Source organism: Meles meles, chromosome 13 (assembly GCF_922984935.1).
Source record: "Meles meles chromosome 13, mMelMel3.1 paternal haplotype, whole genome shotgun sequence".
In the NCBI taxonomy this organism is placed as follows: domain Eukaryota; kingdom Metazoa; phylum Chordata; class Mammalia; order Carnivora; family Mustelidae; genus Meles; species Meles meles.
The window spans coordinates 81,468,549-81,495,959 of record NC_060078.1 but is presented as its reverse complement, the minus strand read 5'-3'; the positions used below and the strand labels follow the sequence as shown (position 1 = coordinate 81,495,959).

The window sequence follows — 27,411 nt, the reverse complement described above, 5'->3', positions numbered from 1 at the left end:
CCACCCCTACTGCAGGGCTCTGGCCTCGTGGACGCCAGAGAACGGTGCCACCCCAGGCCTCCCATCCAGGAGCCCACCTCTCTAGGCCACCAGCGCTGGCGGGGGGAGAGGTCCCGTGTCACCGACATGGCAAGTCTTGTGCGAATGCCCGGTTTGATGATTAGGGGATGAGAAGCTGCTGGACAGAGTCTCCTCTAGATGTTTACTCTTCTTAATTCGTGGACTAGCCAGGAGAGCCATGAAGACAGAGCATCTCAAAAAGGAGAAAGACGGCAAGAAAAGCAGAAATCACGTAGCTGAGTAGAAGAGAGGCAGGTCTGGGTATCTGGGCTCAGAGAGAAAGGCCACAGCTCTCAGGGGCGGCCTGTGCACCCCGGGGAGGTGAGCTGGCCCTGGGGAAGGCTCGTGAGCTCTGGAGCCATCCTGCGACCCGGTGCCAACTCCGTTGGCTGTGTGGCCCTCGTTTCCTCATTTGTAAATGCCAAAGGTGCTTGTGCGGCATAAATAAGACAAAAACACGTGGAAGTATCCAGTTCAGCCCGGCACCCAGCGTTTCACGATTGCTCACCACGGTTGCTTCCTCGTGGCCTCAGTGTCCTAAGGTGAGCAAGCAGCAGGAGCCCTCGGGATGGACATCTGAGCCGGGACAGGGAGGGAGCCCTGGGTGTCACAGACCCACCGAGGAGAAGGTGATCTCCTGCTGGATTCAGTTCACTTTTCTGGAAACTAAGAAGTTGGGACAGATGGTTACTCAAGGTCACCAGTTCGAGGATGTAGACGGGACAAAAGTCTGCTGTTATCTCCAGGCTGTCTTGTCCCCACTTGTCTGACCTGTTAAAGGGGTTCCTCAGCTGGGACCCGGTGACTCTCTGCCTTACACCTTGGGGAACAGCAGGTGCAAGGACCCTGGCAGGAACCCTCCGAGGGCTCAGAAGCCCCGCCGTCCTCTCCCATTGTGATGGGGGCTCTGATTCTATGGCAACGGTGGGTCCCCTGGACCCTCCCCTCCTGGTAGAGGCTGAAGGTCAGGAACAAGGAGGGGGAGTGTCTTCCAGATGACAGAGTTTCTGAGCAGTGAGGAGGTCAGGGAGACGACCTCAGGCACCTTCACTTCCTGCAGAAAATGGCCAAAGGGAGACGCTTCAACCCAGCTTTAGATAAGGACGGAAGATGGGTAAGAAAGGTGGTGGCTTCTCTGGCCTTTCTCAGGCCACGTGGGTGTGGTCAAGGTCACAGACCTGAGTCTAGATCTCGCTGCTGCTACTTCACGTGGCATCACTTGACGAATCACTTCCCTAACCTCAGTCCCTTCACCTGTGAAATAGGACCCTCATAGCGTCCTTGGGAGAATTGCATGAAACAACTCTTGTGTGTAAAACACTCAGCGCTCTCGTGAGTGTCCACGAAGCCGTCAATGCTGTGTGCTCTTTTTCTTTCTTTTTTTTTTTTAAATAACATCCATCTTGCAGCATGCTATGTAATCTACTGTATTATATCCACTCCGAGAATGTAAACTCCCGGGGTCCTGGGATCTTTGTCTTTTTACCTACTGATTGCATTAGAGCTGTAATACGGGAAAAGTTAACACTCTTTGTGTAAAAAGAAAAGGAAAAATAGAAAACACCTCGGAACATTTCAGTCTAAAGCCTTTAAAAAACTAACTTTCTGGGGTTCTCAGGTGGCTCAGTTGGTTAAGTGTCTGACTCTTGGTTTCTGCTCAGGTCATGGTCTCAGGGTGATGAGATCGAGGTCCGAGTCAGGCTCCCCGCTCAGGGCAGAGTCTGCTGGAGATTGTCTCTCTCCTTCTCCCTCAGTCCCTCCCTCTGCTTGTGCACTCTTTCTTTCTCCCTCTCTCTCAAAGGAAATAAAATCTTCAAAAAAAAAAAAAAAAAAACTGACAAAAACTAACTTTACCCACCTGGATGTGATCTTGACTAAACAGCTTACCCTTAAATCAGTTTGTTTGTCTGTGAAATGGGAGCATAGTGTACCAAGGTTATAGGGCTATTGTGCAGATCATGAGACCATTCACACAAGGGCTTAGTATGGTGCACACAAAAAGAGTAACCACTCAATACTTGTGAACTATTTTGTATATTAATATGATACATATACACCTATATTTTTTTCTAGTATACCCTGCTTCATTCCTCAAAGATTTGCAGTAACGTATAGAAAATATTCACAATAAAGCAGGAAAGTGTAAAAAAATAAAAATTCAGAATCAGTTTGGATGTATTTAAGAACAAAAGGCTGAGACTGGGGAGACGTGGAGTATACAGCAGCCATAGGACATACATGACTGCAATTTATAAAATATCATCAGATTTGGCTCGGAGATTCCTGGCAGCCAAAGTAAAATGGGAAATAGGATGAACTACGTAACAGGAGTCAGTCTTGAAGAGAAAAATACAAGTTTCTCAGACTAAGTAGCTTCCTCTCTCTCACCTACAGTATCAGCGACAATTGAGTTTGAGCAGGAATTATAAAAAGCTGACTACAGTGAATCAAATAAGGGCTTGTATTTCTCAAGCAACAAGAAATTCAGAAGGAGGAAGTTCAGGGCTGGGACAGATGCTCTTGGAGGTCATCAGGTCCTTTTCAGTCTTCTTTCATGTCATCCTTGGTGTGGGACTGTTCGACTCACGGGGGTAAATGAGGGGGAAGTCAATGGACGAAAGGACAGAAGGCACCTGTTGGTTAATTCTGTCCCTTTTCATGGGGGGAAAACAAAGCTATCCCAGAGCCCTGCCCTACAGATTTCTCTTTGATCTCATTGGGTCACATGGTCAATTTTATTGCCAGGGAGTTTGGGGACATATTGTGATCCCAGGACTGTGCCCGGGGCCAGGGCTCAGGGGGAAACGCATTGCCTCCCGAAGCCTGACTTGAGTGTTTGGGGTGGGTCCCTTCTGTTGCCCGCACCTCAGAGCATAAAAAGAATAGTGCTGATCATGAAGTTTCCCAAAGTAACTTGCAGGCCAGTCGGGAAAATTCAAGATATCGTTGGCTTAGAGTCAGCAGCAGCCCACTGGGGAGGACAGTAATTGCCACATTAAAGGTGACAGTCATTTTGCAGTTGACCTTGCTGGTTGTAATCTGGCTGTTGCCGGACAGGAAAAGCTTTTCTCATACACTTTTCCCTTCCTGTTTAATATTGCAGTCATTTTATGAGTGAACGCAGCAAAAATTTCACCGCCAACTAGTTAAAAAGCTATATTTCATGGTGACAATATCCACCAGAAGGGTTTATTTCACAGTTATCATGTTATCACCATTAAATATATATTTTAAAAGAGTGAAATTAAAATGCGAGAGACTTTTTCCCCCCCCCTAGTGATTTAGTCCTTAGACGTCCAGCATACAAATGAACTCAAGTCAGCTGTCATTTAGCTGGGGAAAGGGATCTTTCCTGATGCTAGAATGACTCCCACCCTGCCGGATTTTCCATAGCCGCCCAGACAGGAGTGTTGACATAGCCAGACCGGAGAAAGAGAGCAAGGAAAGGTTATGGGTCTGGAGGCTCTTTGTATTTTGTATTTACTTTGGAAAAAATTGTTTTAGAACATTACAAAATAGAACTGAATGAGTCAGAAATATATAGGTTGGCTTGGGAAAATGTCTAGGGTACCTTGTTAAGTGGGAAAACAAAAACCAGCAGAACAGTACGCATCTTATGGTCCAACTTTTTAAACCAATCAAAGCCCGTCTGCAGGGGTCGGGGTTTGTGGACACGAGCACTCAGCCGTGGATACTGTCATGTGGGGCGACAAAAGGACGGGGAGAAAGTAATCAAAAGTTACTCTTCAATAAACCGGCAAATACGATGTTTAGAAACCACATGTATGATATGACCATATGTATGCAAAATTGTCTCTGTCTCTACACACATCCATCCATACACAGACACGGGTGTTCATGCCCACAGGGATGTATGAGAAAGACTTCCTTATGTTTCTATGTTTGAATCTTTTTAAACCATGAGTATGTATTACAACCGTAATCAGAAACAGATATAATTGTTTTTGTTGTGGAAAAGAGTAATGTAATGCTGCACTTAGTTAAGAAACATTTAAATAGTAGAGCACGATGGTGAAAAGAAAGCCTTCCTCCTTCCTGGTTCCCTCCTCCCTCCCTCCTTGTGCAGGTCCCCCGGAGAGCCTGGGCGCTGGTTGGGATGCTGGTTGGGGCACTGGTTGGGGCTCTGGGCAGGTGCTGGCCTGGCATGGTGTGTGGTTTTTCACTGCCCTGATCCTCATTCCTGTAGTCATTCAAAAATGTGTACTGGGAGTTTTTTCATCTGGATGTGTTCTGTAGATCAGATACTGTTGTCTTGTGCGCATGGATTCTTTATGCACAGAAATGGTGTTGGGTTCTAGGTCTCCTTCTGGTTTTCTTTCTTCCACTCAGCACTGTGTTTGAAAGATGGCTCAGTGGCTGTGTGTCACCTAGCCCCTTGCTTCTCACGCTGTGAGCAGAGCCCACCAAGGGCACCACGTGTAGGGTGTAACGTCCCCACCTTTTTCCAGAAACAGTAACGCACTGAACACACTCCGCACAGGCAGTGAATGGAAGCCACCTGCATACACAGTTAGACTGTGACGCGAGAAGGAACGAGGGAGAATGGCAGTGTTGGCTAAATTCCTTGTAATCCAGCAGAAAGGAGGGAGCAGGGGCCTGAGGTGTGGCAGGGGGTTTGGGGAGGGGTCAGGGAGGCCACAGCTGCGAGCAAAGCTAGAATCTGCTAGCAGAGAGTACTTTCTGGCACATGCATTTTCCCTTTTAATCTCAGCGACCCTGTCAAATAAGTATTATTATTCCCATTTTACAGATAAAGAGATGGGGACTTAGAAAATTCAGTGTCTCGCATCAGGCTCACCTTACAGGAGAGAAAGCCGGGACTGGACTCAGGACCTTTGATCTATAGTGTGTGACCCAACCACCAAATTATACTTCTTCCCCGTTTTCTTCTCCTCCGTTTTCTTTTTTTTTTTTTAATTTTTTAAAAAATATTTTATTTATTTGACAGAGAGAAATCACAACTAGGCAGAGAGGCAGGCAGAGAGAGAGGAGGAAGCAGGCTCCGCGCGGAGCAGAGAACCCGATGTTTTCTTCTCCTCCGTTTTCTTTTTTTTTTTAATTTTTTAAAAAATATCTTATTTATTTGACAGAGAGAAATCACAACTAGGCAGAGAGGCAGGCAGAGAGAGAGGAGGAAGCAGGCTCCGCGCGGAGCAGAGAACCCGATGTAGGGCTCGATCCCAGGACACTGGGATCATGGCCTGAGCCGAAGGCAGCGGCTTAATCCACTGAGCCACCCAGGCGCCCCCCTCCTCCGTTTTCTGACACCAGGCCTGCCTTGGCTGAAGGTAGCTGCCTCCTTGAGGTCACCTATGAGCGTGCAGGAAGGCCCAGGCCCTTCACCCCTGCTCAGGACAGTTCTGAGAGGTCATCCCATGCCCAGAGCTCTCTGCTGGGTGGGCGGAGGCCCTTCTGGGGAACTCCTCCCACTGCCCAGACCTGTTTCCTTGCCCCGTGTTCATGGAGAGATACCAACAGCCTCCCCCAAATCATCTTTATTATGCTTTGTATCCTATCCCCTATTTTTCCCTCAAGGACGTTTCCCACCCCCTCCCATTCTACCTTCTCAGTGCAGGCTCAACTGGGTTTTAGCCCCACCTCCCCGCTGCAGGAGGCTGGCTGAACCCTTAGCCCCATTTCGGGAGCGCCTCTGGGCGGGGGCATGCTGGCGCTCACAGGCCACGCCCCCCTTACCAGGGCAGAAACATTTCCAGGCTCCTGTGCAGTGGGGGTGGCCCGGTAACTGCAAACAGCTGGCAAGGAGGACCTGGGGCCATTACAGTGTTTGTCTTGGAACGAATACTTGAAAATTACAAAAATTATGCCATTTCCATTGCACACCAGAAGCACCCAAATGACATTTTAATCACATCACGGAGGAAGCCCCGATACTTCGCTCTGAGACACAGTGTGTCTGGTTTTAATCACGGCGTGCGCTGGTTTTCCAGTTCCCTCAGATTGGACTAACGCAGAAGACACCGGAATCCAGCACAAGCGCTATGTTGAAGGAGCCCCACCGCCCGCGTTTGTCTCGGCAAGTGGAGGGGAAGCTGCCACCAATCTACAAAGTTCGGGAGAAGGTGAGTGAGTCCGGAGTGCGGGCCCGGGCCCCCCATCCCTGTGGCTCTCCACGGGGGCAGCCCTACTGGCATTTCTGGCATTTCTTTGGAAGGAACCACTCCTTTGGCCCCCCCGGGCTCCCTAAATGCAGGGAGCATCCCACCCGAAACCTGGTCTCTGTGACACCCCAAATACTCTCTAGAAGGAGCTCCCTCCTGATCCAGACAATCAGGTTAGGCTCATCTGTGGACAAGGAACATCACCTTTGGTGACAGCTCACAGATCATGAATGAGCCCATTCTGCCTCCCCGGGCAGTTTGTGAGCCACTTCAGGGGCGTAGAGCAGACTAAAGGGGAAGCCGGTGCGAACCTCACCCTTAGCTGACTCTCACTGCCTATTTGGGCTGGGGCTCGGGTCTACCAGGATCCTTACTGGTCAGATGAAGAAGTTGATCTCAATGCCTCAAAGGTCCTTACCAGCTTTCACTTCTATGAACCAATACACTTTTCCTTCTTTGCCTCCAAAGAAGGTGTTTTGAAAGAGGATTCTTTAATACATTATATGTTAATAAGAATAATTAATAAAAAATAAAATAAAATAAATGAATATTAAAAAAAAGAAAGAGGATTCTTATGATTTTCCTCAAGGTCACCAATAAAGTCGAGCTTCAAAACCTTGAGTTGGGGTGCACACCCATAACCTCACTGCCCTGGGCCATTTGCTCCTTTCCAGTGATGGGTTGCTCTCTTACGTAACGTCCCTTTGCTTCCTCTGTCTTCTTTCCATGCTGCTGTGTGTCAGTTCTGAAAGCATGTTGGGGTCCTGATGTGTGTCTTTTCACCCCTCCCTCAATCTTTTCCAGCAAGCAGTAAATAACAACTTCCCCTTCTCTGTACATGACAATCGGCACACCCTGCAGAGCTCGGGGTGCTACCTGGACTCGGTGAGTATTGCTCTCCAAATTACTAGTCCAACTGGGAGTGCCTCTGGGAGGCACGGTGAAGGTCGAGGACTTTCCTCAAAATTTGGAACCAAGTCAAAATTAATGCCTCATAACAGGTTAAAAAAAATGCACGAACCTCTCAAAGTTCCATGCAACTTTCTGCACCAGAAAGCATAGTCCTTCTTCCCATGTTTGCATTCACTTCCTACTTCAAAACGTGTCTTCTCATAAACTGTCTTGTTCATGAGTCTCTTGTGAAGATCTGTCCTGGGAAGGAGGGGTTGCCTGTATGTCTCTGGTAGGCAGCCCCACGCCCCACAAGGAGAGGTCAGAGAAGGGGAGCTTACATAATACAGAGGACTTCCCAATCACTGGTGCTATCCTTCCCCAGAAGTAGGGAGTTGCCCTCAGTGGAGAGAGAAGAGTCTGAGAGCACTTGTTAGTGGTGGCGAACGCAGCACCGTGCTGTGGAAATCTAGTGAGCTGCAAACGTAATTGTAAATTTTCTAGTATGAAAATGTAATTTTCATAACATATTTTGTTTAACTCCATAACTCCCCAAATTATCGATTCAACATGTAATTGATATAAACATTATTTCTGAGATAGTTTACATTCCCTAAACGAAGCCTTTAAAATCCAGATTCATCCCCATCCATTTGGAAAATCCACATCTGAAGTGTACATGTGGCCGGCAGTTATCCAACTGGACAGGGCAGGGTTAATATATCTGAGGTAGAGGGGTGGATCCGGTGATCTCCGAGAATTCTTACCAAATCTGAACGTTCGTGATGATGATGATACACATAAAACCCACCATTTATTAAAAATGTACCATATGCAAGCATCTCATACTATCTCATTTAATGCTCATGACAACACTACTGGCTAATTACTCTTATCGTCCCCAGTTTGGAGATGGGGAACCTGATAACAAGAAACCCAAAGAACTTGCCCAAAGTCACTCTTTCTTCTAGGCTGTCATATTTAAGCTCAGCTGAAGTGGTTTAACCCAAAAATTCTGATTTGCCCTTAGCAGAGTGTTGAATACAGAGTGTTGAATACAGATCCAGAATACCCACGCTGCCAGCCTTTCTAAATGGAGGGCTTACTATATGAATATGTGAGGGCTTAAAATGGTTTTCTAAACTGTCAAAGTAACGTATGTCCTTTACAACTTTCAAACAGTACAGAATTAAATACAATTGAAAAAAAAATTGCACACTTATTTTTCCTCCTCATAATGCCACCTTGATGGGCTCACCAATAATGGTTTGGTGGGTAAAATTGGAGAACTTTTGCAATCCACATCAAACATATATATCTATAAGGGTGTATCTTGTTAATGTGATAAACAGGACTGTACCACAAATATTTTGTCAGAGCTATGTTAGTTTCACAGAGAACACTGGAAGCTTTCCAACTTTCTCTACATTTAGGAATAATTTAGATAAAATGTGAACTTTCAGTTTAATGAAGTTAGATTTAGATAGAATTTGCCCATGAAATTATTTGGATTTAATACTTTTTTTAGAGTAAGTTTTTTTGTTTGTTTACTGTTTAACCCTTTCCATTTCTCTGTTGATTATTAATCTATTCTACTGATTTCTTCTCATGTAGATTTTGCTGACACATGTTTACCTAAAATTCATCTATTTCTTTTCAAATTTATTGGTGTAACAACTCCTAAAGTACTCTTATTTTGCTGTTCTTTTTAATCTTTTTTGGTTGCATGTTTAGTTCATATACTTGTAAGTGTTTTTGTTAATAAACTTATTAAAACTATGAATATTCCTCAGGTTATTGCTTTGGCTACATCCCAATGGTTTTACTAATTAAAGTTTCATTGTTATTTGCTTTCAAATAATCTATGATTTAATTTTTAATTCTAAAAACAATTTAGAAGAATGTTTTGAATTTTCTGCATGGTTAGAATTTTTTGAGATCATCTTTGGTTGCTAATATCTAATTCAGTGGGTTAAATTTTTATAGCATATGGATTCTGAATTATAAAGAATATCTTTGTTATCTTATACCTGATTAATTTTAATAAGTGTTTCATGGGTGTTTAAAAAGAACATATTTTCCCCATCTGTTGATTACAAAGTTCTTCATTTTATTAATTAAAATCTTAATGTTGTTATTCAAATCTTTCATAGCCTTTTCTTAATTTTTGTTTTTATCTGTCAATTTTCCCTTCTAAGATTATTCTTGAATTTCTAAATTCTTTTTGCTTTATATAGTTTTTTTTAAGATTTTATTTATTTATTTGACAGACAGAGATCACAAGTATAGGCAGAGAGGCAGGCAGAGAGAGAGAGGGAGAAGCAGGCTCCCTGTTGAGCAGAGAACCTGATGTGGGGCTCGATCCCAGGACCCTGGGATCATGACCTGAGCCGAAGGCAGAGGCTTTAACCCACTGAGTCACCCAGGCGCCCCTTACCTTATATAGTTTAATGCCATATCTTTCTACATAAAAATTCATGAGTATTTATTTTCTTGGTGGCTTTTATTATTTATCAAAATGAAGTATCTCTCTTTACATTCCTTATCATTTTTAACCATGAATCTAGAGTGCAATATTAGCTTTGCCACTATTGTCTTCTTTTTGATGATAGTCATTACTTTCATTATGGTTTATTCCTTTGTCCTTATACTTTTTAGTCATTTGGTGTTGCTTTTCTTTTTTTTAATCATAAATAAAATAGAGCATGGTTTAAAAAAAATCCAAGAGTCATTGTTTCTTTGTATAAAAATTTCACCCATTCACATTGATATAATTTGTGTTTTGGGTTTTATTTCTGCTATTTCATTTATGTTTCCTGTTTACCATGTTCGTATATTGTTTCTTGTTTTTTCCCCCTCACTCTCCTGACTTTGTTAGATTGAATTGATTTGCTCAACGTGACTTCTCTTGTTTACTAGTGGTTACCCTTAAATATAAATGTTTAAGAAATTCATTGACACTATTACTCTGTGAATATAAAATTTAATATCTATAGGCTTTCCCTCCAGGATAAGCCAGGTTCTTCAGTGTACTGACCTCCTTCACTTTCCTCTCTGGGGGTTCTTGTGCTGGAGGCCAGGATGTGCTTTCCCAATCATGAAGGTGCCATTTTCATGGGCTCATGTTAAGTGGCACCTCTTGGAGTTAAAAGCAGTCAAGTTGAAATCCTGGGATTTCAGTTCCAGATTTGTTTCTCTCCCTCTTTCTCCCCTTCTTTCCTTTCTTTCTGTGGATTCTTACTTGAAGTTTTGATATATTTCATAGTCACATTATCAGTAAGTAGTTAGACTTAATTACAAGATTTACTTGTTCCTTTCTTTGTAGCTCTTTCTCTATTCATATTGTCTCTTTTATCTGGTTTTAATTTTTTTCTGGAGTATCTGCAGGTACATTTTTAGAAAGGTGCTTGGGCAACCCCTTCTGTCTGTGCCTCCAGAGCCAGTCTCTCCCTTTCTCTCTCCCCTGGCACCAGGGGCTGATCTGTGGGGACTACATTCCCTTTTAAGTCCCTTGGATCTGGAGCCTCTGCACTGTCCCAGTGGGGGGCCCCACAGATAGTCCCATTACTAAACTCTCTTCAAATTACCCTAATTGGGTCTGCTACCTGCTGCCACTTGGAACGATACCGGTCCTTATGAAAAGACAAACTCACTTTGCTACAGACAATCCCTAACTTGCAATTTTTTTCTGTTTACCATGGAATTATCGGATATTGCTCAATTGCGAGTCCAGGATGCTCTGTAATATAAAGTCTGGGTAATCTAATGTGTCTTTTCTCCTCGTCTTTTGTCTGAGCATAGTGTTGTCTCCTAATCATGATCAGATCTAAAGCCCAATTCTGAATACAGAGCTGTTCTCAGGTTCATGTGTGAGGTCCTGAGTGTTAATGAGGAAGGCTGTGGGCAGATCCCCAAAGGTGTTGCTTCCTTCTTGGGAAAGAATCCAGCTTCTGTGGACTTCTTAGAGGGAGAACTATCTATCCCATTGAATGCTGGGATGCCGCTAGGGGCAGATTCATGGAGGAGCCCCCTGGGTGCAGAGAACCTGTCCAGAGTGCCTGGGAGCCCAGGCTGGCTAAAAGGCTGTTTCCAGCTGTGGTCTCTCTGGCTCCCCCTTCCGTGTCTCTGGAAGACTAGTCCCTTTGGTGGAAGTGGAAGACTGCAAGCATCATTAACAAAATGCCTCCAACATACTCTGAGTGTTGATGTACAACACTTAGCAAGTAGGTAAAGGATATACCTCTTGTTGTGGTTGCCATACTGTGCATTAAGGCTAGGATGCCATGTAACTGGTTTCACTGAAGACCCCAGAACTTTGTGACCTTGAATATTTTTCTCCTAATCTTTTTATAATTCTTTCCCAGGGCCTGGGACGGAGGAAGATCTCCCCAGAGAAAAGGCAACATGTTTCAAGAAATTTCAATCTCTGGGCGTGTGACTATGTTCCATCTTGTCTTGATGGCTTTTCAAATAACCAAATATCATATGTCTACCGAGAAGTTGTGGTGCTCCCAATTTTCAGACGCTTCCCAAGACATTATAATGAGATATGGAAGTCTTTTAAATTTATTCCTCGGAAAAGCTATACAGAGTTTTTGAAAAAGACTCCAAAAGTAAAGTTTGCTATTGACAAAAAGGTTGGTTCTTCACTGGAGCCCTAATCTTTCCAGAAGGTTATGGATGAGTTTTGTAATATTGGTATCGCACTGAACATTTGTTTTCTGGTTCAGCCCTACTAGTTGACATAGGATTTGTTTAAATTAGAGATTAGAGATTGTACATGTCTTAATGCAGAGGTGAAATATTCTTGCTGTGATAACACAGAGATGAAAGTCTTTATACTGAGAAACCAGAAAAGCTACACATTATGTTACCACTCCCCACTTTAACATATTTCTGTTTTTTTAGTAAGGTTGAAAAACATTCAAGTTCTTATAAAAATAAAGATATGTGAAGATATATACACTTGCAATGAAAAGTGCTTTAAACGAAAAATGTATTAAAATGAACTTTAAAATGGCCACATTACCTCCAGGAGGGGAGTTTAAAAAATTCTGTAATTGATATAGGATCACATTTTCATGCTGAAAGCTGGAACAACACAGAGGTACCAGGAGTTCCCCTTGATTTCATCACATCTGCAATCTTTGTCCTGTCCCCAGAAGTAAGTTAACCTTTCGTTTTTATTCTGTGCGCTTAGAATCATATACGTATGTATCACTCCATATAAATTCTGAACATAAACTGTTCCATAGCCCATGCTGTGCTAGAACGTCCTTTGATATCTACCAGTGTATCCTAGGAGTTCTTACCGTGTCCGTATGGATAGACTGGTTTGGTTTTCAAACGGCTGCACTGCATTCCCTAAAACGAATGCACCATGTGTTAGACATTATCTTCCTAGTGAGCGTTTGAATTGCTTCTGCTTTTTTGCTGTCTGACCTGGTGCCACAAGAACATTTTGATCAGTCTCTTTGACTGCATGTTTGTACGTTCCTCAGGAGTAAAATCTGAGAAGTTACCCTGTTAGTGCTAGATTGGATGAGATGCACAGTTGAAGTTTTTTTTTTTTTTTAAGATTTTATTTATTTATTTGACAGACAGAAATCACAAGTAGGCAGAGAGGCAGGCACAGAGAGAGGGGGGAGGCAGGCTCCCTGCCGAGCAGAGAGCCCAATGTGGGGCTCGATCCCAGGACCCTGGGATCATGACCTGAGCTGAAGGCAGAAGCTTTAACCCACTGAGCCACCCAGGCGCCCCCACAGTTGAAGTTTTAATAAATACTCCCAAATTACCTTAGAGTAAAGTGATCAGCCTCCTACCAATGGTATCTGTGCATTTCAGTTTGTCCCTCCTCAAATCATCTTTTATTTATTTATTTATTTAGAGAAAGGGAAAGAATGAGGGGTTGGGGATGGGTGGAGGGAGAGAGAGAATCTTAAGCAGGCTCCACGCCCAGCACAGGGCCCAACGCAGGGCTTGATCTCACCACCCTGAGATCATGACCTGAGCTGAAGTCAAGAGTCGGATGCTTAACCGACTGAGCCACCTCGGTGCCCCTCAAATTAACTTTTAGATATTTAAGGATACGTAAGGACAAAAACATGTTACTTGGTTTCTTATTTTGCATTTCTCTGATTATTGGCGGAGTGTCTTCACCCACTCAACGGTCCTTGGGATCGCACTCCTATAGACTTACCAGTGTGACCAGCGCTCAATCCCAACACTTTCTTATCTCTATTTAGATATTTTTCCTAAAGATGAATTTTAGAATAAGCTTGTCAAGTAAATCCACTGGTAATTTGATAGAAATCTCCCCAAATTAAGAAAATAGTTTATAGGAGAATTGATAACCATGTGCGACAGTGACTCTCACAATTTATTCAAATCTTGTTTTATGTTCTTTTGTAAAGTTTTAGTTTTCTTCACATGGTTCTGGCATGTTTCTTTTCTGTGTTTATTCCTGCGTATTTTGAACTTCTGTGGCTATTTTGAATTTTTTTTTTGAAGTTACACTGTTAGGTTGATTTTGACTGATGTGTACAAAAGCTATTGACTTCTGCGTGGGAATCTAGTATTTGACACCTGGCTAAACTTGTAATAATAAATTTCCAAAAAAAATAAATAAAGTTCTAATAATTTTTCAGTGGATTTTTTTTTTGGATTTTCTATGCAGATGATTATATCACTTGCAAAAATGATCATTTGTCTCATTTTTCATGTTTATACCTCACCCTCATTTTATTGCATCAGATACAATTCGAATACTGGCACAGACAGCGCATACCCTTATTTCCGAAAGTAACATGGCTGCTTTGAATGTGTTGCTCTCAAATCTGACTATTGCCATAGGTTTTAGATAGGTAATCTTCATCCAGTTAAGAGTGATCTCTTATTCTTTGTTTCTTGTTTTTCTCCGCCTAAGTTATTTTGTAAAGTCCATGTAATGTATGTACATGGGGAAAAAAATTAAGGAGTGAAAATGGTTTTCCTCATATCTCTGACTCCAGTCCCCATTTTTTTCTCCCAGCGCCAGCCCTACTGACTGACACTTTTTAATGTACAGCTTTTCCCAGGTAATCTGTATAGATTCATTCTCTCTCTCTCTCTCACACACACACACACACCCTTTAACAAACACCACTGGTAGACACCATTCCACGGTTGCCTTTCCACTGCTCCAATACCAACTACACTTAGAAATGTATCTTTGAAGGTTCAAAGTTGTTCCTTATCAGTACTTACAAATCTTTTTTGAAAACACAGTTGTCTAGTGGTTCCTGACATGGATGTGCCATGGTCCTGGAATCTTCTGATGGCCGTTTATGCAGGTTTCTGTCTTTTCCTCCTCTAAACATCTGTATAGATAAACATTTGCCTCCATCTACAAGCATTTCTATATGGTAAAACTCATGGAAATAAACTAGTTCAACCAAAGAATATGTGGATTTTCAATTTTAGTTTATATTAAATTAAAAAAAATTTAAGGGGTGCCTGGGTGGCTCAGTGGGTTAAGCCTCTGCCTTCAGCTCAAGTCATGATCTCAGAGTCCTGGGATCGAACCCCACATCAGGCTCTCTGCTCAGCAGGGAGCCTGCTTCCCCCTCTCTATCTCTGCCTGCCTCTCTGCCTACTTGTGATCGCTGTCTGTCAAATAAATAAAAAATAAAAGTTAAAAAAATTTTAAGATCAAATATCCTAAAAGCAGTGCTCCAACTTACAACTTTGCCAACAAGATACAAGATACGAAAGCTTCTATTTCCCCACACTCATGCATTAACAAATTTTTTTATATTTACCAATCTGTTAGCTAAAAAATGGTATCGTGTTTCAATTTGCATCTCTTTCATTGTGTGTGTTGTTATTGAAAAGCCATTTGTGTTTCTCTTGCTGTGAAATGTTTATCTGTATCTTTCACGAAATTTTCCATTGGTTCATTTGTCTCATTCTTCCATTATTTGCATGATTTCTTGATATATTAAGATATTAAGGCTTTTGTATCAAATGTTGGTTAGTCCCTCTTTGTTATCATATATGTATCTTAAATTAATAGACTGTATTTCTTAGAGCAGTTTTAGGTTTATAGGAAAACTGAATGGGAAGTACCCAGTTTCCATCTCCCTCCTTTCCCCTCATTCATTACTCCCCATGGTTCCCCCGCATTGTTAACATCTTACATAGGTGTGCTATACACCATGTTTTTAGTTCTGTGTGTATTTTCATGTAGTAAAATGTATGAATCTCCTCTTTAATGGCTTCTGGATTTCATGCTTTGCTTAGGACCCCTTTAATCTGAATTATGAAATCTAGGATTAGTTGTAGTTCTTATTGTTAATATGTGGGGTGACATTTTAGCCCATGACGTTTTGGCAGTTATAGAGATGATCATGAACATTTTCGGTATTAATCTGTGAATGCAGTAAAGTATATTAATGGATTTCCTAATGTTGACCCATACTAACATTCTAAGGGACAAACTTTAGTTGGTTATGATATGATGTATTATTCTTTTGATGTATTATTCTCTTGCCTTGATATGCAAATTGTTAAAGGATCTTAAAATCTATTGTATTAGAAGGTTCGTTTGTTTATTTTAGAGAGAGAGCACAGGGGGAAGGGGCAGAAGGAGAGGGAGAGAGAATCTTAAGCAGACTCCGTGCTGGGCACAGAGCCAGACATGGGACTCAGTCTTGCAACCCTGAGATCACAACCTGAGCTGAAACCTAGATTCCAACGCTCAACAGACCGCACCACCCCCGATGTACCTAAAGTCTACTTTTAAAAAAGATTATATTTATTTATTTATTTATTTGGGAGAGAGAGAGAGAGTGTGTGTGTGTAGGGTAGGGGGGAGCAGGTGGAGGAGCAGAGGGGAAAGGACAGGTACAAGTAGACTTCGAGCTGAGAGTAGAGCCCAATGCACAGGCCCTGAATCGTGACCTCAAGACCATGACCCGAGCCAAAAGCAAGTGTTTGAGGCTCAACTGATGAAAGCCACCCAGGCCCTCCTCTAAAATCTATTTTTACTGTGCTCTGAAACTGCATGTGTAAATTGCAAATATCTATAGAATTTGCCATGAAATCTGGGCCTAGTGCAGTTTTCGGGTACAGATCTTTGAACATCTTCTCAATGTGTTTTATGAAAATTAATCTGTATATTCTATTTCTTTTTTTCCATTTCTCTAATTTTGGTTTGTTTATTTATTTATTTATTTATTTATTTATTCTGTAACCTCTACACTCACTATGGGACTCAAACTCACAGCCCTGAGATCAAGAGTTGCATGCTCCTCCCATCGAGCCAGTCAGGCGCCCCATCCAATTTTGGTCATCATTATTTGTAGAGGAAATCATGTGTTTTGTACTGATTTTTGAATTTGGGATATTTCATTTAGTTATTCTCTTTAATCTTTAAAGTTACGTCCTGTCCTTTGACATGTTAAACGTTGCTCACATGTCTTTGCTTTCTTTACTAAATCTACATTTTTGTTGCCGTTGTTTGCTTTTGATCTTACTAATTCATGCTTTCTTGTTCACGTATTCTGTTCTTGGGCTTGTTTTTATTTCTTTATGGCTTCTCAAGGTGCAAATATAACTCATTTATTTGCAGCCTTTCCTGTTTTCTTGAGAATGTAGGTAAGGCTGTTTCTTCCAAAGGCCATTCTGTAGATACACTATGCTTCTGTATGTACTGTTATTTTTTTGATTTTTTCCCTTTTTTAAAAAAAGTTTTAACTTAAATTCCAGTTAGTGTGCATGTAGTATAATATTGGTTTCAGGTGTACAATATGTTGATTCAAGCCTTCTGTACACCACCTGGTGTTCATCACAAGTGTCCTCCTTCATCCCCATCCCCTCTCTCACCTGTCCCCCTGGAGACCATCATTATGTTCTCCAGAGTTAAGAGTCTGTTTCTTGGGGTGCCTGGGTGGCTCAGTCAGTTAAGCGTCTGCCTTCAACTCAGGTCATGGTCCCAGGGTCCCAGGCTTCCTGTTCAATGGGGAGTCTGCTTCTCCCTCTGACCCTCTTCACCGTTCGTGATCTCTCTCTCATGTTAAATAAATAATCTCTTTCAAATAAATAAATAAAATCTGAAAAAAAAAAAGAGTCTTTTTCTCGGTTTCCTTCTCAACACAAAGATCAGTGGAACAGAATAGAAAACCCGGAAATGAACCCACAACTATAGGTTCAATTAAGCTTTGACAAAGCAAGAAAGGATGTTCATTTTAAAGTGGCTTTAATTTTCTTAATCCAAGAATTATTAAGAAGTAAATTTTCTGATTTATTCTTTTGTTAGTTTTCATCATCTATATGTTATTAATTGATTAGTTTTTGCATTATGGTCAGTAATTAAAATCTGTATAATTTCTACTTAATGAAAATTTTAAAATGTTGTGGCTTAACACATGGTCAGTATTTGCAAATGTTCTAGGGGATATTCAAAAAGGATGTGTAATCCCTCTTTTTGGGAAAGCCTGGATGGCTCAAATGGTTAAGCGTCTGCCTTCAGCTCAGGTCATGATCTCTGGGTCCTGGGATTGAGCCCCCATTTTGGGCTGCCTGCTCGGGGGTGGAGCCTGCTACTTCCTCTCCCTGCTGCTCTCCCTGCTTGTGCTCTTTCTGTCTCTCTCAAATGAATGAATAAAATTTTTAAAAAATTTTATTTTGAAAGAACTATAGCTTTGTAGCAAATTATGAAAAAAAAAAAAAAGTAGTACAGGGAGATTCTGTGTCCCTTTTACCCAGTTTTCCCGAAGGATAATATTTGGCATAGTTATGGCACAACAGTATATTCGTTTTCTGTTGCTTACAGCAAGTAGCCATAAATGTAGTGGCTCAAAACAACACCCGTGTATTAGCTCATGGTTCTGGGCACACTGGCTGGACTCTCTGCTCAGAGTCTCACAGGCTAAAATGAAGGGTTGAGTGAAGCCTGGGGTGGTCTTCAAGCTCATGTGGTTGTGCCCCAACTCAGTTCCCCGTGCTTGTAGGACCTCATGCCTGTTCCCCTGCTGGCTGTTAGCCACGGGCCATTCTTAGCTCCTGGAAGTTTCTGCTTGACTTGCTGTATCACCTTGTCTGGCTTCAAAGTCATCAATGGAGTTTAAATCTCTCTTACCTTTTGGGATCTCTCTCACTAGGAAAACTCTGTTATTGTTGTTTGTTGTTTTTAATGGCATCACACAATTAGATCAGACCCACCCAGGTTGTTGTTGTTGTTTTAAGATCTTATTTATTTATTTGACAGAGTCAGCACTAGCAGGGGTAGTAGCAGAGGGGGAGGGAGAAGCAGGCTCCCCACGGAGCAGAAAGCCCGAACTGGGGCTCCATCTCAGGACCTTGGGATGGCGACCTGAGCTGAAGGCAGATGCTTTACCAACGGAGTCACCCAGATGCCCCAGATCCACCCAGTTTAACATCCATATATATTTGTATTTGATTGTTAACAACAAATCTTTATTTCTCATAGTTCTGGAGGGCTGGGGAGTCCCAAGATGGTGGGATAGATTTAGCGTTTGGTGAGGGCTCACATGGCAGAAGGACAATCTCTGTATCTTAAGGTCAATTGATTTGGGTCCTTAATTGCACCTGGACAAGTCCTTTTTTCTCAATAACATGGCAGAATAATGGGAGGAATATTGAATCACTTTCACAGGTTCTGCTCACACTCAAGGGCAGGGGAATACACAAGAGTGAGTGTCAAGAGCCTCATCCTGGGCTTCAGACTGGGCTTCAGCCCACCATGAATAGCAAATACAGGAAACTGATGTTAAATCCATAGACTTTACTCAGATTTTACCAGTATGTGCACTTGTGTGTGTGAGTGTGTGTGTGTGTGTGTGTGTGTTTGTGAGCAGCTTCTTTTGCTAGCTACAAAAAATAGATTGTATTTTGCTTATTAACTGGCTGTGCTAGTCTAGCATTAACGTGATATGTACCCTTGAGAACTGGGTGAGCTATTTCACTTTTTAAATCCTAGGTTTTTTGTTGTTTTTTTTTTAAGTCATAGAAAATTTTCTTTAACCATTTCTTTGATTATTTTCTCTATTCCCTTTCTCCTTTTCTTCTAGAATACGTCTAAGATGGGTATGGAAATATCTGGACCTAGCTTTCTCAACTCTGAAGTATTCCTTTATATTTTCCATCTGCTTGTCTGTTTGCACCCATTGCTGGGAGAAGCCCTATACTTCACCTTCCAGTTTGCTCGTTGGCTCTTCAATGGGTCCATTCTGTTATTCCGCCAAGCTACTGAGGGTTTTCTATAGCCAAACAATATTTTAACTTCCAGAGCCTCTATTCGGGTCTTATTAGTGGATGGAATATTTAATTCTGTCCAATAATAATCTTACTTATTCTAACATCTCGTTATTTTTGTCCATTCATTTTGTTTCTCAGGCATTGCTGTATGTATTTCCAGCATGGTGCAAACACTTGGTGATTTTTAGTTTTATGCTCGTGTTGTGAGGATCCTTGCTTGCTTATCTGTGAGTGTGGTGGACGTCCTCACACCATCAGCCTGAGGACGGGTGAGTGGCAGTTTGCACTGCCCAGGACCTGGTACCGGCTCTGTCTCTGGGGAGGGCTCCCAGCTTGTCTACTGTCATCTTGTGGGGGCACTGCCCTGACCCTGGGCCCAGGTAACTATTCCCTGTCCTCTTGCCTTGGCCCTGACATAGATCCAGTTTGCTGCCTGGCACAGAGGAGGAGACCAACTCTGGCAGAGAATCTCTATAAAGAATCCGGCCAAGTGTCCTGGGGCCCCACCTCTTCCCAAACCCACTGTCTCCTTGGACTGGTTACCACATTTGCTGCCCTGATGTGCACACTTTGACCTTGATTTCCATCTTTTAGAAAATCGGGATCATTTGTCATAGATACAAAGTAACCTGAAGGTAATCTCCTTGGCGAGGGGGAGAAAACCCCAATCTGATGTGATGAATTTCCAGGCAAACATCGTTCTCCCCTCAAGACTTCACGTCTGAGGTCTGCCCTCAGAGGTATTAGACACATAGTCACTGAACCCAAGGCTTTCTCCCCAACCTAAATGGAAGGCTTCAAATAGGAAAAGAAATAATTTTCTTAACATGTAAGCCAATATTATTTAATGCTGCCCTGCTCAGCCAGCTAGAAGTGTCTTCCACACCTCAGAAGCAGGCTCTAAAGGTTGTGAGTGGAAGTCCTCAAAGTTCTCTTCAGACTGGTCTCTGTACCTTCCGGTGACGGCCCTCTTCCTCACCCCGTGTTTCTCCGCTCTCTCATTTCAAGGCGCATGTGTCCCGTGCGTACCGGTGATACCACATGGAAGGCACACTCAGCGCATCTCAATTGTAATTTGTGAGGAGTAATTCTTAAAACCTCAAATGTTGGCTTTTATTCTACGATACATGATTTCACATCAGGGCAGTTACATGAATAACAACTTCTTACCCTGAAGAGCACACGATGTTTGGCCAAAAAATATTCCCAACCCTTCCTGTTGGTTTTGAGGTCATGGTCATTACTCCCCATCTCAGGGGCGGGGTTCACCCTGGGCGCCACCTCTGGGAGCATTCCCGGTTGAGGACCTTCAGATCTTAGGAGAAAGACTGCAAGGAGGAGACAGCGGAGTCCTAGTAATCCCTATCGCAGCCTTTACACATTGTTTTTATATTCCCTGATTTTTAAAAAAAATGACACACTAAAATGGAGAGACTAGCCGGTGACATTTTATACACATTAAATCAGTCCTCAGCGAGGTTTCTATTTACCTTTCCTTTCTGAAGGGATTCTGTGTGGCTGCTCCTTCCTGTCCCCAGTTTCAAAGAGATGCTTTGTTTTGGTTTTGGCTCGTTTTAATCAAATGCCTGATGACAGATTTGATGACGTCTGAGCTGCTTTTGGTGTCCAGTCCTGCTTCTTGGCACCCTCCCCCTCATTCAGACATTCCGAGTGCCTGAATGCTTGGAAATTTTGGGAGGCTCGCCCAGGGCACGACTCTCAGGTCCCTGCCCCAACACACAGGGTTACCTGTTCTTTGCAAATCAGTCTCTGACTCTCTGACTTATAGGAATGCGGGTGTCCCCAGAGCTATTCCCTCCCATTTCCCTGTCTGCTCCCAGCACCCTCTCCCCACCCACCGTGCCCAAATCCTCACTTACCTCACCTCTGCTTCGCCTCACCTCTCTCTGCCCAAACACCAACAGTCTCCAACACGAGTGACCCAACATTCAACACCCTACGGATGAAATTCACAAAATTACCAACAAGGTGTGCAGAACTAAATCCGCAAGAATGTGAAGGCGGGACGAGGGGATGGGGAAAGGTCAGCCTCTGCTCTTGGGATGGAAGAGTGGAGGCTACGTTCACCACTGGCAAAAACACAAATTAGATAACTTACCCTTAGACCCAGATTTCTCTCTTTGTTTTCTACATAAAAAGTAAACACCAATGTCCAATGACCTCACACCTCACTGTATGTTCTCAATCCAGTGAACCAAGAACTAAAGGACATAGCACTTGAATGGAAGGGGAGCCCTCAGGAACTTAGGTGACCCCCCCAATAAAATAACCCACTTTACAGAAATAAAAGTCTCTAATAACTTGGCACAATGTCAACGATTTGCCATTGTTGGTTCTTTGTTTGAGGGTGTTGTTTCAAACAGAGGAATAAACAGCTAGTTAAAGAAACCCCAACTTACTAATCAATTACATGCAGGTGTTTATAGATTTCTTCTGTTTTAATGAATGAGACTTGGACTTGTGCCATCCTCGAAATGACTGAGACACTGAAAGAACAGCTGATGGCTCCGTAATACTCTTTTGGAGAGATGCTGCCTAGTATCCATTCTAGAAGCCGATCGGGGAGATTCCGTTCCTGTGCATGTGGTCAGCATGTGCATAACGACTGGGTTTCTCATTTATAAAAATCCAGATCTAAGACCCTTAAATATGAGAGTTGAAAGAGCAGAGTGGTGATTGCCTGTGTGAAGCCGCCTCTGAAACACTGCCTATTTTTAGGCAGAAGAGCACATTCTCATTCGGTCTGTTTTGACATTTACAACTATTTTTAAAGATCGCCTCGTGCCGTCTCTTTGTTTTGCGCATTCCAGAGCTGTCTTTGGCCAAAGCCATCCCTGTCCTGAAGGCTGGGCACCAGATTTGGTTGTCTTGGCCATGTTGCTCCGGCCGAGGCCAATAGAGCCATCCCAGGGACCATGTCTGCTGGGCACTTCAGTGTTCAACTGCAACTCCAATCAGATGGCGGGACCCATCGCTGCTGTCCCATGGGTCAAGACCAAAGGACACATCACCCAATTGAATATTTTTTTTAACCTACAGAATTGGTACCATATTGAGGACTTTTGGGGGGGAGCTGGGTGTGGGGGAGGAAGGGCTTGAAATGACAAGCTAAGTATAGGTTTCCCATATGTTCTGCTGAGTTCATGGAAGAATCCATGCTGTTATGGTAACACCCCAGAACCATAAAACAAGCAAGAAGAATCCATTTCCTTCTCTGGGCTCTTTCTTGTTGCCCACAATCTTAGGTCCTAGCGTGATAGTGGGAGCCCGAGATTGGGGAAGAGCCCTGCCGCTGGGCTCAGGGTCTGGGGGCTCGGTGGCACTGCTCAAGCCTCGCTTCGCTCTGGGTAAAGTGAGGCTGGCACTTCCCAAACACGCAGGGTAGTCGTTCTCGAGTCCTAGTGCCGTGCCGAGGACTCGGAAAGCGCTGTGTAAGTGTGAAATGCTGTACGTTGCCTTTATAAGTACCTATCAAAACAAATGAAAACATCTCATTTAACACACCATATTTAAGTAAACACGTTACGAATATACCAAAATAACCCCCCCCAAATATTAAACAACAAATCAACCCCCTGTCAGCGTCTTACTCACTGAATAAATGGAATGAATAAAACGGTAACTCACACGCTTGACTAGGCTCCATGAAATTGTTGACTTTGTTAGGTGTAGCGTGTGATTTCTGCACAGAGTCACCGAAATAACTTCGAGTGCTGTGTTCTTTCTCCCAGCCGGAATCCAGTAGATCCGCAAGCTTCCAAATTGGGCAATACAGACACAAGAACACACATCCCATTTTCTTGCCGTCTCTCCCTCCCCTGGGCCACCCAGGAGCTTGCATCAGAAGATCAGGTCCAAGAAGCCTTGTCAGGGCTCCTCCCGGGTGCCGGTCTGGCCGCGGCGTTTGCAACCGACAACACGAGCCCCCAGCAGGAGGAACAGTCACCCGGGGTCGCGCTGTGCACGGGATCATAAGCGACCACTGTGGCATCTGGCCTTCCCAGCCCAAGGACACGCTGTGATTCCTTAGGCTGGAAGGGGAAACACAGAAACCATCTCAAATAATCTGCTGTTCATCACCTCGGTGGAAGCTTCCAGGATTCTCATCAGCCAAGAGGGGCGTGTGCCAGCCTTCCTCAGCCAACGCCGCCACGTCCCAGAGGAGGACAGGCAAGTCTCCACGGCATCCCCCGGGAGAAATCGGATTGCTCCTCCGAGAACAGGCAGACACCAAGGCCTCAGCAAACCGAAGCCCGACATCTGTCACATTCAGCATCTTTAAAAGGAAGGATTTGGCTCTGTGCGAGCACAGTTGCAGAAGAGCTCAGTGTTTTCAGTCGATGGGGACAGTTTTGTTGTTTTTTAAGGAGTTTTATTCATTTGTTTTTGAAAGATTTTTAAGAATTTATTTACTTGACAGAGAGCTCAAGCAGGCTGAGCCGCAGGCAGGCAGAGGGAGAAGCAGGCTCCCTGCCAGGGAGCCTGACTCAGGGCTCGATCCCAGGATCCTGGGATCGTGACCTGAACCAAAGGCAGACGCTTAACCGACTGAGCCAGCCAGGAACCCCGGATCAGGACAGCTCTGATTAAAGCACAAGTGTTTGCCAACTCAGTCTGGGCTGATTTCTGGCTCATTCCTAATAGAGCCCTGTCCCCATCCCTGTCCCCTTCCTCCCCTAACTGCCCCTTTCCCTTTGGGCTTGGTGTAGGCACACCCTCACGCGGGTCAGTGTGAATACAAGTAAAACACGCCTGACACCTGGTGTTTACTCATCAGCGGTTGCTTCTCAAGCCCCTGCTTCGGGCATTGGGGAACAAGGGGGCGCGGGGACCGACCGACTCACCCTCCCACCTAGTGCACAAAGTCGAGACTCTCCCACCGACGGAATGCGGCAGCCCCCTCGCAAGACTCAAGGTTTCAAGTGAAGAATGCCGATTAAGTGTGGATCAGGCAATAATACTTTGAAAGGTCATAATTATAATTTTATTAAGCTGTGATCAGGGAGATAAGATAAATGTCATAGAAATGTGCTTAATATTGGATACATATGATATTAAAGAACAATTATGAATTTGTGTTTCTTGTGTACATTAAAATTTGGATTTGTGTAAGGGCAGAAGCTGAGTCTAATTTTTTATCTGCTGGATGAGAAATTGATTTTAATTCTTTCCCTGCTAATTAAAGGAAAATTAGAAAAACAAACTATTTGCTAAAGCACTAAATACATTTTGATTACTTATGGATTTATAAGCAGTTATTTCGGTTTTGTTTGTTTACTTACTGAAAGCCTAATGATAGGTAAAATTAAGAGGAGGGAAATGGTGAGGGATGATGGGTTTATTCAGCAGATGGAATGAGGTCTGTTTTCCTACCTTATGGTTGGGACGTGAGGTTTCGGCGGTTGCCCTGTTCACCTAGAGCTGGTTGTGCCGGGAGAAGGCAGAGGCAACGGGTCAGGAAGCGGTTATGACAGCAGCGAGATTCCCATCGAAGTGTCTGGGGAGGCAGAGCAGACCTCCGGCAGAGAGCTAGGCACTGGGGTTCAGCTCAGGAGGAGGACAGGATGGACACGGGGTTGTAGCTTGATGGAAGGACTTTGGGGAGGGTTTAAAACAACCCACATTTATTACGGTTTTGGAGGCCAGAGTCAAAATGGGTCTCAGAGAACAGAAATCTGGCTATGGGCGGGGCTGCGTTCTGGAGGCTCTGGGGAGAATTCATCTCCTTTCCCTGGGGCGGTGCCACCGACTCCTCAAGTATCTCGGCCACTCACTCTTCACCGTATCGAGTCCCTAGTTATAATTCTGCAACAACAGAGGATCGCATTAGTTTCTTGAGAACCAAAGCATATTGGGTTGGTGATGGGTCTGATGTGGTCTTGACCCGTTGTCCTGCCTTGTGAAGGGATGACCTGGCCATGCCACCCTGGTCCCCAGTGGGAAGTAACATTTCTTCTTTCTCCTCTGAGCTCCCTCGCACCCCTGAGACCACTCGTATGTTAAGCATCAGCTTCCCCTCCCAGGTGGCAAGCACTTTGGAGACAGGCTCACATCCATCCCTTTGACCTTGACTTTGGCTCAGTGCTTAGTTTAGTATCTGACCCTCACTGACGATGTACAGTGCTAATCAGTGAGTGTTTCCAAACAGCCAACCACTAAAACTAGTGGTTTTATTTTTAAACTTATGATTTTTAACAAAATGGACTTTTTCCATGCTAGAAGCGGCAACAATCATTCTGCTTTACAAAGCCACAGCAGGTGAGTAAAGATGATTCTACAAAGAGGACGTCTTCCCGAGGCCACATTTGTGGAAAAGAACTTGCCAACTTTTCCCTCTGAAGGTGGATTCCCTTTAGTTATTTATTTAATAGCTGTGATGGCAAGCAAAGAAAATAACAGTTTTTGCTCTGAACTAAATATATGAGGAAATGCATTTCACAAGGGAAACTGCACGCAGCAAAAACCACGTTTCCCCCAGACCACTGGTCAAGACCCACAAGCCAGTGGGCTGGCCGAGGAACATGGGATAAGAACACAGCCTCTCAGGGATGCTGCAAACCTTGCAGAGAAGGGGGGTTGCACCCCCCCTCTGCTGGGTGGGAAAGCGGGGAGCCGGCTTCCCTAGGCTCTGCAGGGTTGACCACACCATCTGTATCAGAAGTGTCGAAGCAACTCAGATTCAGAAAATGTGTGTGTTTTTTTGCTTTAAAAGCACCTATGGAATAAACAGCCTTTATCCTTTCCCTTAAAGGACTGTAGGAAAGTCAGTTTACCGTTTTTTAAACATTTGGACACTCCTCCGCCCCCCAAAACCTCCAGTTTTTTTAAATCAAAGAAACTAATGGGAGCTAATGTCCAAGGAGCAGACTTGAACCTTAAAGGCAGCTGAGAGAGTCCTAATGGCCCCATAAAGCACCACCCTGCCCCCACCTAATGCCTAATTACTCACGGGCGTGCCTTTGTTCAGCCGGTGTCTGCTTTTACAGTGCAGTCAAACAAGGTGGAACTGTGTCCATTTATGGGAAAGTCAAAGGACCAATAAATAAAAAGTTTAATTTCCTGATTCCCTGAAGTCGATGGGGCTTAGAAAATGCTCACCAATCCTTCCAACAATGGTCTCTCAAAAAACCCCGTGAGCAGCCCCCTCGTATCAAATTTCATTGCTCATAAAAAAGAATCAGATAACATTAAGCAAAAAAAAAAGCAGGATACAAAGTACACTGTGTTTACAACTAAAAAACTCCGCTTAGTGCTAAGGACGGAGCCCTCCAATCGCTGTCAGACCTTGTGATGGGGGCAAGATTTGGGACATCGGTTTCCCTGTTTTCTAAATTTTCTGTTGCTGTATGAGTCTGACAACCAAAAATTTAAACGGATCAGCAAAACAATTTTTTAACAGATGCTGTTACTCAGAGCAAGATCATCCCACGAGGCTTCCAAGTCAAGCAAACCTTTTTTGTTTATGTTTTTCGTGCTTCGAACATGGCCATTTATTTAGGGTTTTGTGAGCATTACTAAGATAAATTGTAATTTGGGCACCTGGATGGCTCAGTGGGTTAAAGCCTCTGCCTTCAGCTCAGGTCATGATCCCGGAGACCTGGGATCAAGCCCCGCATCGGGCTCTCTGAGAGCCCGCCAGAGAGCCTGCTTTCTCTCTCTCTCTCTCTGCCTGCCTCTCTGCCTACTTGTAATCTCTGTCTGTTAAATAAATTAAATCTTTAAAAAAAAAAGATAAATTCTAATTTTTATCAGTATATCATAGAGAAATGCATAATACAAGAAATCACATTTGTAGACATAAAAGCAAAATTCAATCAAGTGCCATAGGCCTTCATAACTTAGTTTTCATCGGGCGGGCTGTTGACTCTCCAACAGATGTCCCGAGTTACTGCCATTAATAAAAAGTAATCCCTCATTAGGTCTTTCCCTTTACTGAATTCTTCATGGTAATTAATGATATTTAGGAAACTCTCCTTCCGTAAAGACGAGACAACGAAGTGGGTGTGTGATCGCATGTCTAGGAAGAAAGTGACTGGGGGGG

At 43.5% G+C, this 27,411-nt stretch overlaps 1 protein-coding gene across 1 annotated transcript; it reads left to right on the top strand.

The window, feature by feature from the left end:
* Positions 1-1,123: 1,123 nt before the first annotated feature.
* Positions 1,124-11,752, top strand: TEX36 (testis expressed 36). The gene is made up of 4 exons (XM_046026163.1): positions 1,124-1,174; positions 6,030-6,161; positions 7,005-7,085; positions 11,456-11,752. Exons 1-4 carry the CDS (start codon positions 1,124-1,126, stop codon positions 11,750-11,752), a joined length of 561 nt encoding a protein of 186 aa, XP_045882119.1.
* The last annotated feature ends 15,659 nt before the right edge of the window (positions 11,753-27,411 follow it).